Source organism: Mus caroli, unplaced genomic scaffold (genome assembly GCF_978045245.1).
Source record: "Mus caroli unplaced genomic scaffold, Mus_caroli_1 scaffold_6, whole genome shotgun sequence".
NCBI lineage: Eukaryota > Metazoa > Chordata > Mammalia > Rodentia > Muridae > Mus > Mus caroli.
Window position 1 is genome coordinate 112,195,888 of NW_028227261.1, and position 11,685 is coordinate 112,207,572.

Sequence of the window (11,685 nt, forward strand, 5' to 3'; positions counted from 1 at the left end):
GCTTGTGGTGCACACTAACCCACACAGGTGAGAGACTCAGGCAAGTTGCTTCCCTTCTTTGGCCTCAGTTTCCCTAATGTGGGGTGAGTCCAGGGACCCTTAGGAATGACTGAAAGTCTTCAGAGCTGCACATTGCACGGTAGTCTCCAGCTTGTGTGGGGTGGGCATCTCCCTGTAGTAAAAGTCCTGTAAAGTTATCCGTTTAACGCTCTCTTCTTCATGCCCCTTTCCTCTCCCTCCTCCCTTCTCTCTCCTCTGCTCTCCGCCAGCTCCCATAGGACTTTTTCTTCAATGTGCCTCTAGGGAAGGCAGCTGGCTCCAGAGCCCCAGGAGTCTGCAGGAGGAGTTCTCTATACAAGCCTCATTAAAAGTTCAAGTGACTTTTCCGGAGGGCCAGGAAGCCTCTGGAGACTAGCCTCCCTCGAAACCAGCTTGGCCAAAGGTGATGTGCAACCCTTTGAGCCGCTGCTGCGGCTTTTCAGTAAAGATGTCAGAGAAAGCAGCTGTGACTGGGATTAGAGCAGGGGAATGTCCCTGGAGTTTGCTTCTGCTGTGGGATCTTCAGAGAGGACACGGTGGGCTCGAGGAAGGGCCTTGACCAACTTTACAGAGTGGAGCTACTGCAGAGCTGGGAGCCAGTCTGAGGTTAGGGGGCTGAGCACTCTCCAGAAGGAGCTTTGAGGAATGGGTTGAAGGACCCCTGAGGACCCTGGCCACAGAGCTTGGGCTTTGGGGAGCCCAGTCCGCTTGCATACAACAGAGATGCTAGGGACACCCTGAATCCTTGGTGACTAGGGAGGGGGACAGAGGATTTAGAACCAGTAACGAGAGAATGGAAGACTGTGCACATTCTGGTCACCAAACAAGTTCCCAGGCAGGCAGGAATGACCCGAGCTTTGCGACAGGGCAGATGATAGGGCAAAGGGACTGCCATCCACCGACATTGTTGACCGGGGAGATAAGGGGCTGACCCGTATGACCTCAAGTGGCTTCCTTTCTGCTTCCTGTTGACCCAAAGTTGACACTCAGCCTTCTGGCTTCCTATACCCAGCAGGAGAAGCATCCCTGGATGATGAATGGCTTGTGGACCTCATCAGGCTCCACACATCCCTCACTAACATTCACAGGACTTGGGCTAACTCACTGATCCTCAGCAGCAGAGGATGTTGCAGGCTACAGATAGTCGCAGAGCTAGAGAATTGTGTGCATCCAAAGCCTACACTTTTAATCTCCATACAGTGGTTCCTAGGAGAAAAGCTGAAGCCCAGAGAAGGGCCCTCCTTCTGCCAGGAGGCAGGAATAAATGGGATATTGACCTCTTATCCCTGATTCAGGCCCTCCCTTTAAGCAAGCCAGTCCCACAGCTCCTTGGTCTCCACCCACTCTTCCTTCGTGGCCTCCCCCTTCCTACTCCGAACAGCCTCTGGCTGTTGAGAAGCCTGTCCAAACAGACCTCTCCCACATTCCCTGGCCGTTCTCCAGTCTGCAGGAGACACCCTTGAGTTCAGCGACTGTGAGGGCTGAGCAGAGGCTGCTGAAGGGAGCCACTGAGTGAAGTGCAGAGATCCTCTGGCTTCCAGATGTTAGGCCTTCTGGGGAACACGACCCTTGTGTGCTGGATCACAGGCACAGCGCTGGCGTTTTTGATGTTGCTGTGGCTGATGGCCCTCTGCCTTTTCCACAGATCACAGGAGCATGACGTGGAGAGAAACCGAGTCCAACAAGCCCGGCCTCGACTCTTCCATGGCCGGCGCCTGCGTCTCCCAAGACTCGTTCACCATCACCACCATCACCATGTGACCGGAGTGACCAGTGTGGGCGTTCACCACCACCATCACCATTCTCCCCATCGTCTCCACCACCACAAGCACCACCACCGCCACCACCATGCTCATGGAGCCCGCCGCTGAGGCCAATAGATAGCATCTACCTGGCTCTGCCCTCCATCTAGCAGCAACATGAGTGGATCCTGATGCTGCCACAGAAAAGAATGTGCCTCTGGGATGAAGGGGGGTACTGGGACCCTGGTCCTGCTTGGGTTTCATTTGCATATAAGCCCTTCTCCCTATGTGCAACAGAGACCTGAGAACCACCTGGGTGGCCCTCTACACAATGTGGGGCTTGAGCTTTGAGCAGGGCTGGCTGAGTTTCCTACCTTGTGACTGCAACTCCTGGTGACCCTGGAAGTAACAAGGGTATCTGGCAGAACCAGAGCCCAGGTGGAGATGGAGAGTTCTTCTGATTGGGGAGGCCTTGTGATGAGCTTCCAGGGGCAGACTGTGGTACGGGCATTCACTGCTGCTTGGCTGTAAGAAATAAAAGCCACCAGGAAGCTTTTTGTGTGAACTGGTTCTTGACTGTGGCACAGTGGGAGGGAGGGAGTCATGAGGGCTCTGGGAACTCTTCTGGAAGGAGCTGAGCCTGGGGTCTGGAACAGAGAGAAGAAGGTGGTCCCCGCCTAAGCTCTGAGGAAGAATTCAGTGTAGACGGCCCAAAGCTTTGGAGAAGGGACAGTTGAGACCCCTAGACTGGGTTCTAGCTCTCGGAGCACCCTGCCTGAGTGCTCCTCCTAGCCTGGTCCAGAGCAGGAACCAACCCTGGGTTCAGTGTCTGTTTGGGAACTGAATAGGGATTCTTATGCAGACTGAGTCTCCAGCCAGCCTGTCTGCAGATGCACAGTAGCAGCTGATAAGACCAGAGGGAAGGAACAGTTAACTGCTTGGCATGCCGGGTGGCCTCAAGAGAATGTGCCTGGCCTGGGCCTCAGTTTTTCCTTCCTTAAAATGGAATGGATAGTAGAGACTCCTACCACAGTCAACAGGCATGCAAAGGACCCACACACACTATGAATAAAAGCTTGGGACCATGAAGGGGAAGGAAATATCGTCCCAGCCTGAGCCTGAGAACAAGGAAGAAGCAGGGCAGAGAGCAGCAGAGGGAAACGCCAGAAAGTCAGTGACTCACTGGAATAGAATGTCCTCTTTCCTTCTGTTTCCCAGGGGACTGTGCGAGGACTGGGCGAGGGGTGACCAGTGAGAAAGGGAAGAGGCAGATTCACACTGACAGCTGCACTGGGTTTCAAGTGGACCAGAGGTCTGATGGACAGATCTCTCTCTGGAGTCCTTCACACCCATCCCTCTTTCCTCACTGCCAGGCTTAGCCCAGTCCAGCCCTCCACCCTTGCCCCTCTCTAACTACAGCCACCTGCATTGCTGCAGACCTGCCCACTGCAGCTTCACAGGAATTTTACAGATACACCAAAGATGGGAAAGAGGGAAGAGGTTAGGCAGAAAAGGAAACGGGCCGGACAAGCTTCCTGCATTCCTGTTGAAAATGCTGGCCTGTTCTCCCCAGCACACTGGAAGAACAGGCAAAGGAGAAGCAAGATAAAAGGTTGCAACAGTCTCTAGGGCCCAGCTCCCAACCCCACCAGGCGATGTTGGGGATTCAAAGAGCTACCCTACGGTACCCGTGTGGAAGATGAGCCCTGATTGTCAGAGCATCTTAGAAGACGGGCTGTGGTAGAACAGGGCAGTATATTGTTTGCTCTCCTGTCCTGTGAGTGGGCTGTTTGCCCATACTGCTATTGAAGTTCTCTTGGGCTTTGGAGAAACTGGGAAAGTTTCTGGCTGCATGACCTTGGGCACAGCTCTCTCTCTCTCTCTCTCTCTCTCTCTCTCTCTCTCTCTCTCTCTTTTCTTGGGGCCATGGGGTCCTGGTCAGGCAAATGGCAGAATCAGGGAAATCACTCGACTGTACGGTCCCAGGAAGAGCGAGCTGGGGTGGAGACAGGGAACAGCTGTTTTGCCATTGGGTGCCGTCCCTGTGACTCACTAGAAGCAGATCTGGTCAGGCATATCCGCTCTGAGACCAACACGTATGTCCCTGTCCCTGTAAAATTGAGGTCCTATTACTGCACAGGGCTGTGGGACCAATGTTTATGAGAGCGACAGTGCCTGGCTATGTTCAGTACCCAGAAGTACTATTTCTTCAGGCTGATAATACACTCCTCTCTGAATGTGGGATAGTCTCAAGAGGAACTGGGTGTGAGTGGGCTCGGCCGGGCTCCCTTCCCTGATACTCTCAAGGGTCAGTTAATGAGCCCGCAAGTGTGTGGGGCGGGTTAAGTGCTGTAGCCGGGAAGGTGGTGGCTGTGGGTCATAGGCCCCCAATCACAATTGGAGGAAGAGATTCAGGAAGTACTCACAGCTGCTCTAGCATCTCCGAGCCAAATTCCAGGCAGCACCAACAAAAACACTGCAGGCTTGGGAGGGAGAATCATGGCCACCTGGGGTGGTCACCAGACAGGGGGTCTACAGCTCCAGATACAGTCAGGATACATGGCACTATTGGAGTCCAAGGTAAGTCTTCACAGCACCCCATGTGAGTAGTGGGTCCCGGTAGGCAGCAAACGGGAGTGGGGCATATGATGCAAAAGGACCCTGTGATGCAATGAAGGGGTTGGAGGAGGTCCTTCCGAATATACACCACACTTCCCAACCCTGCACAGAAAATGAGGTCAAGTACAGCGGACTCTTACTCTCCTATCTCCCTTCCTGCAGGCCCCTGTGTGCGCTGCCCCGCCCCCACTTCACCTCCACTTGCCCCGCGCTGGTATCTTTCTCCACCCGTGTCTCCCAGCCTAGGTGCACAGCCTGGGAAGGCAGCAGAGAGGCCAATTGCTGGCCCTGGGTCCTGCTAGGCGAGAGGAATTTTGTATAGTCACTAGATTTTTTTTTTTTTTAAATCAGTAACTCTTGAAGTCCTGAGGCGTTGCTCGTGGGCCTGGCTTCTGTCTTCATCTCTGCGCCTCCTTCCCTTGCCCCTTCCATGTCGAGGGACTCATTTGCTTACAGCTTTCCTGATAGTGCTTCTTAGCAGCTGCCAGTAGAGCCGACCACAGCTCTTGGAGGTCTGACCTGAGGTTAAAACTAGACCGAAGATCATCTGACTCCAACAGAAGGATTTGGTGGCCTACGGTGGCACAGTTCAAGGCCTCAGACCGGAGTCTTAGAAGGAGGCATAGGAGAAGCCGCTTGCTCATCCTGGCCAACAGCCCCAGCTTCTGATGGGACACTAAGACTCAGAGACCACCCACCGTGTTCGGTGTGACAAGTGCCACTCAGAAATCATGGAGACAGCGGTGATTGGGATGGTGGCAGTGCTGTTTGTCATCACCATGGCCATTACCTGCATTCTCTGCTACTTCAGCTATGACTCACACACCCAAGACCCAGAGCGCAGCTCCAGACGTAGCTTCACCGTGGCCACGTTTCACCAGGAGGCGTCGCTCTTCACGGGGCCCGCTCTCCAATCCCGGCCACTGCCGAGGGCCCAGAACTTCTGGACTGTTGTGTGAGGTTGGCAATTCCCTTGACATTTATTCTGCTAGTGGGTCAGACCCATCTGCCCCTTCAATAAGCAGTGTCTGGTGTCTCACTCCTCCCAGCTCTCCATCCTTATCCTTCTACGTTCCACAAACTTCTTGCCTTCCTCCATTCTGGCTCGCTCTTCCCTCTATCCTGGGGGAGCTGAGGTGTCAGGACCAGGCGTGAGTTACCTCTGAGCCGAACGATCAGCTTGGCCCTACTCACAATGGGGCTGAGGAGTCTGAGGAGATGTGGAAGGATGCTGTGTGGTATCCTATAGTGGGGTAGCTCCAGACAGCTATGGAACCTCACCGGAAGTTAGCACCCTGTCAGCGGGGTGCTGTGACGGAAGTCTATTTGCCACCCAGGGAACCAGAGCCCTCGAAGAACTAAGTGTTTGTTAGTATTTTTGGATGCTGCACCGTGCCCAACCCTCAGGCTTGCTCCTGTTGCCTGAAATCAGCCCTGAAATTCTGAAAACAAAGAGCTGTTTTCTGGGAACAAGTGACTTATTTTATAATTGAGGACGTATATCCTTTTATGGATCTTTCCAAATCTGCTCTGGAAAACCACAAAAGGAAGCAGGAGAGAAAAAGAGAGCCACAGAGAGCACAAGGTGTTTCATTAACAGGAAGGCCACCGAGAAGACGTTTAAACACGCTTTGAACAAGACTTGCTTTATTGCTATAGTCCGACAGACTGTGGCTATTCTTAGCAAATGTGAGTGATTTGCGTCACTTAGGAATGATAGGAAAATCGTGAACTGAAAGATAATTCCAAAAAAGTCAAAATGTTGTTACATTTCAGCGCATGTGGAGCTGTTGATTTTAACACAAATAAAGGGACATTTGTTTTTATTAATAGAAAATCTGCTCACGGAATAGATGCTATCTTGTATTTAGAGACTATGATGTGAAGGATGAAAAGTTATCTTCGTGGCTTGTGTGTCTGAATCTGGCCTTGAATGGGTAACTCTCTCAGGGCCTGCCTGTTGAGGGAATGAGACTGAACCAGGGTCCTCTGGGATGTAAGAGAGTCCCCAGACATGTGGCTGCCACAGGAAGGATCCAGAGAGACAGGCTTGGGTCTGGAGAGATTTGGGGGTGGGGCTGGCAGGGAAGAAGTGCAGGAAGGGAGTCAGGGTGCTAGATGGGGGTGGAGTGGATCTGGGGAGGTCGAGGCTCAGGAGCTTCTGGAAACATATCCTTATCAGCCTGGACACTGAGTCCCCGACTAAGGCTTTTACAGACAGGCCAGAGGGAGGGCAGGGAGGCCTGGGGACTCAGTGAAGGACTCACAGCAGGTTCCAGGAAGAGCCAGTGTGGGGCTGAGGCTGGTAGGGATGGGCACCTGAGAGGGGAGAAAGAAGCATTGTCTGGGGGTAGCAGCCAGACTGAGGTAGAGCCCAGCGACCCTCACTGCAGCTCCCCCCGAGGGCTGGATCGCCAGGCTTTGTCTCCCCCTCAGGCAGAGCTCTGCTCTGGGGCAGGCTCTGAAGATCTTTCTTGAAAGGAATCTTGCCATCTCCACAGGAACTGAGCGGAACCTTCTTCCTGGCAACTGCTAGACTGCTTGAAGGTGGGTGAGTCCCCAGAGCACAAGGGTGTGTGTATGTGTGTGTGTGTGCACGGAATCCCTCCCAAGTTGCTTTTGGTCATGTGTTTTTGTCACACCAATAGATACCCTAAGTATGCCATGATCTATCCATTCACTCACCCAACCAACCACGTGCATACTCACCCACATAACCATGCCTTCCCTTACCCTGTATTCATTCATTCCATTATTCAGTCACCTGTCCTCCATTTGGTGAGCATAGACAGAGCTCTGCTGTGTACCTGCTCCTGCTCAGAGAAGGTGAGAGTCAGTCAGACCTGGTCCCAGCACTCAGGGACCACTGGACAGAACAGAAGCAACATGCTTTGGGTGTTGGAGTGGGGTGGGGATAGGGAGAGAGGTGGGAGTCCAGGGAGATTTGAGAGGAGGAGGAGGAGGCCCCTGAACTGGAATGGAAGCAGAGAAGAGTCTCGGATGAGCAGATCCAAAAAGGTGTTGGTGTAGAGAGCCTGTGGAGCAGGGAGAACAGCAGCTTGGCCTGGCCCAGAGGAGATGAGGCTGGACACCAGTCATCTCCCAAGGGAAGCATGTTCCAAGGCAGTGGATGCTAAATACAGTACTAAGGTGGCCTTGGTCCAGGGAGAGAAGAGCACATGGCTACTTGCTACTGATGCAGTGGGAAGGTGGGTCTGACTGAGGGCAGGGTATGGGCCCCAGGCCCTCAGGACTGTGGAGGTGGGTCTGAGGGCAGGGAGATGCAGCTAAAAGAGTAGGAGTTCTAAAAAGGAAGGTGGTCCTCCCTGGGGCAATCTAGCAAAGGGCTGAGAGGTGTAGTTAGAACAGGAGCAGATCTGGGAGAACACAGACTAGAGACTCTGGGGAGTGGAGTCTCTAAGAACATGAGAATGCCAGATAAGCTGGGATTTCAAGTAAGTGATGAGTAATTTCTAGTTTGAATGTATTTCATGAAATAGTTGGAACACACACTAAAACGTTCGTTATCTATGTAAGATCAAGTGTTATGGGGCATCTTGTATTTTATCTGGTAGCCCTATGGGGACAGGGGAGTCTGAGAGGCTGGGTAACTGGTTAAAGACAGCAGAGGGTTGTCAGAGGAGCGTAGAGAGAATTTTGTGACATAAGGGTTGACAGTGACATTGGTGACAACAGTGGACAAGCCACTTTGCAGGCCATGATGTGTGTGCATGTGTGTGTATGGTGTGTTGGATGTGTCTGATGTGCAGTATGTATATGGTTCATGATATGTGGTATGTGTAGTGTGTACAATGCCTGTGGAGTATATGTGGTGTCTTGGGGTTCCTGTTGTTGTGATAAAACACCATGACCAAAGCAACTTGGGAAGGAAAGGGTTTGTTTGGCTTATGCTTCCCACATCATCAAAGGAAGTCAAGACAGGAACTCAGACAGGGCAGGGACTGGGGACAGCAGCTGATGCAAAGGTCACAGAGGAGTGCTGCTTACTGACTTATTCTTCCTGGCTTACTCGGACTGCTTCCTTATAGAACCAGGGCCACCAGCCCAGAAACGGCTCCACTCACAACAGGCTGGGCCCTCCCACATCCATCACTAATTTAAAAAATGTTCTACAGGCTTGCCCGAAGCCCAACTCTTTTTTTGTTTTTTTAACTTTTTATTGATTCTTTGTAAACTTTACACAGTGGGCTCCAGTCCCACTCATACCCCTGTCTCTCTGTATCTGCCCCCACCGAAAAAATGAAAGTAAAGGGAAAAAAAACCCCATCTAACTGTGGAAGCTTCATTGTGTCACACAGTATATACCCTTTTGCCCAAACTGCTTTATTTATTGCAATAAGCCACTGATCTGCCTCGAGGCTACACTGTCAGTACTGGATCCTCACTGGGACCCCTCTCAGATATCTTGTTGTACTGGCTGGTTGTGTGTGTCAACTTAACACAAGCTGTAGTTATCACAGAGAAAGGAGCTTCAGGTGAGGAAATGCCTCCAGGAGATCCAGCTGTAAGGCATTTTCTCAATTAGTGATCAAGGGGGGAGGTCCCCTTGTGGGTGGTGCCATCTCTGGGCTGGTAGTCTTGGGTTCTATAAGAGAGCAGGCTGAGCAAGCCAGGGGCAGCAAGCCAGTAACATCCCTCCATGGCCTCTGCATCATCTTCTGCTTCCTGACCTGCTTGAGTTCCAGTCCTGACTTCCTTGGGGATGAACAGCAGTATGGAAGTGTAAGCTGAATAAACCCTTTCCTCCCCAACTTGCTTATTGGTCATGATGTTTGTGCAGGAATAGAAACCCTGACTAAGATGCTTGTTGTTGTACAGTGTCATAGAGAGCCTTTGGCTTTGGATCTGCAGGACCCGCCCCTTCATGTGTTCCAGCAGATCATAGGTGGGGTTGACACTGGCTTAGGCCAACTCAAAGCCTTGGGTCTGGGCCTGGGTGCTCCCTGAGTTACTCAGCTTGCCAGCTCTCTTCCAGACTGTCCCAGGCATGGGTGAGGGGTGGGGCTGTGTGGAGGGCATTTCTCCTATGTCCACACCACCACAAGGCCAGTGAGGAACAGGGCCTGCTCTCCTGCACTCAGGACCTTAGAGCAGCTCGCCAGAACTCAGGCCATCAGGGCCAGCTCTACTGTGATGCTCAGATGAGGTGGGGGCTGCTTCCCTCAGTGCTGCAGCTGGCCAGGGGTGTGGCAAGCTCTGTGCAGCCCTTGGGCATCAGCATGGCCCCAGGCAGCAGCCCACACCAGGGATGTACAAATGGCTTTTGTTGGTAACATGGGCTGTGGCCATGGATCCAGACATAGCCTCAAGTGGAAGTGAAGGCCTCTCACATCAGGCTATGCCTCACCACAATGGAGTCTCCAGTTCCTCCTCTCTTCATGGTGCACAAACTGCTTCTCTTTCTCTTCCACCCCATACGCACTCATTGTCACGGTGTCTCTCACAGCCCAATCTTATGGAGGGAATTTCTCAGTTGCGGCTCCCTCCTCTCAGATGATTCTAGCTTGGCTCAAGTTGACACAGACTTTGCCAGCACATGTGGTATGTGTATAGTGTATGATACGTGTACTGAGGGGTGGGATATGCAGGGTGCACAGGGTGTGTGAATGTGGAATATATTTTGTATAGGTGGTATGAGTGTGTGTGTGTGTCTGAGTCTGTGTGGTATGAGTGTGTGTATGTGTGTTATGAGTATGTGTGTGTGTGTGTCTGCTGTGTTTGGTATGTATATGTGGTTTCACTGTGTTGTGTTGTGTGTCTTATATGTGTGGTATTTGCATGGTGTATGAGGGATGTGGTGTGCCATTCTCCCTGGTGTTGCATGTTGTATAAGAAGAGAAACAGGCCCAGCCCCAGCCGGCAGGCCCACCCCACCCCCACCCCCTTACTGCCAATGGCCGTCCTCTGTCCACCAGCCCCAAGAGAGGAGGTAGCAGTACAAGAAGAGAATGGCACCAAAATACCAGCAAATCAGGGAGTGTTTAGCTGGTGGCAGAGCATGAAGCAGCTGCTTCAGGCCAGTCTGGCAATATGGGGCCAAGCCACTGTGGCACCCACCCTCCCGGTTCCAAATCTAGCGCTTTTCTACTTGCTTGGTAGCTACTGCGGGTTTTCATGGATTCGCACATTGCAGGGGGCACCCTGCTCTCACCACATTACCATCTTGTCAGTGCCCACAGCAACCCGATGATCTTCATCGAGCCGACTGGGGTGCTAAGCTGCCACTTTGTGAGTGCTTTGGGCCAATAGCAATTGTGCAGGAGCTAGGTTGGATAATGCCCGTGCTGCCTCAGTAGGATCCGGTCCATGTCTTTAGGAGAAAAGGAAACTGGAGATCTGGCTCCTTGGGCTCAGTAAAACTTACTGACATCCGCCCCTAGCTCCACAACTGATTCTGAAGATGGGGGATTTGCCAGCGGCAACCTCTTTCTGTGGCTCAGCTTCTGAGCTGAGCATCCTTTGGGGAGGCCGCCCTACAGTGAGGGCTGGGACCATGGAAAAACAGAGGTCCAATAGGGTGTAGAAACCTCTGCATAGACTAACTGTATCTTGCTTCCACAGGTCTAACTTCCCCTCCAGCTCTCATCACGGGGCAGCATGAATGAGCTGTGCAGGCAGAGTCCGGGCACCCTGGAAACTTCAGTTTGTGCTAGTCCTCGCTGGGCCTCTACCACAACATGCTAGGGTGCAGAGATGAGAATCCCATCTTGCTTGTCTGCAGGATGATAAATGGAAATCGTTGAGCTCTGAGCTGTGGGAGACATGGGGTAGGGCACCCCCACTGCGCCCTCTCTCCACAGTCCCTGGCTCTGAAAACTGGCAGAGGTGTCTCTGTGGGACTCACTACATTCTGGAATCAAGAGGCCCTGAAATAACATGTTTTCCGGAAAAGTACCTTCCTTAGAGGAAACCACTGTTCCAAGGAATAGAAAAGGGTCATTGTGTCTTGCCAGATCCCCATTCCTGAGGTCATGACACTTGAAAAGGCAGGCACAGTTGGAGACGTGGAGGTCTGCAGGCTTTCCCACCCTGATGCCCCACACAGCGCAGCTGCAGTTAGAAGTGCTCTAAATGCCAACAGGAATAGCTGACTGGCACGTCCCAGCAGGGCCGTAACAATCCATGGTAACCAGTCTTTTAACAACTAGGTGAATTTAGACTCCATACTAGCCTCCCTTCTCGCCACACACATAACTCATTATATCTTAGCAAGAAAGTAGAGTGGTTGCACAGATGTGTGGTTAAACTTGACTTTTGATAGAAC

At 52.3% G+C, this 11,685-nt stretch overlaps 2 protein-coding genes across 2 annotated transcripts; both read left to right on the plus strand.

Annotated features, from left to right (window-relative positions):
• Window positions 1-1,477: 1,477 nt before the first annotated feature.
• Hrct1 (histidine rich carboxyl terminus 1) lies at window positions 1,478-2,336 on the plus strand. Its single transcript, XM_021161578.2, has one exon. It carries the CDS (start codon window positions 1,581-1,583, stop codon window positions 1,908-1,910), a length of 330 nt encoding a protein of 109 aa, XP_021017237.1. The 5' UTR covers window positions 1,478-1,580; the 3' UTR covers window positions 1,911-2,336.
• Window positions 2,337-4,263: 1,927 nt separating this feature from the next.
• Spaar (small regulatory polypeptide of amino acid response) lies at window positions 4,264-6,205 on the plus strand. Its single transcript, XM_021161641.3, has 2 exons — window positions 4,264-4,361; window positions 4,752-6,205. Exon 2 carries the CDS (start codon window positions 5,132-5,134, stop codon window positions 5,357-5,359), a length of 228 nt encoding a protein of 75 aa, XP_021017300.1. The 5' UTR covers window positions 4,264-4,361; window positions 4,752-5,131; the 3' UTR covers window positions 5,360-6,205.
• Window positions 6,206-11,685: the final 5,480 nt, after the last annotated feature.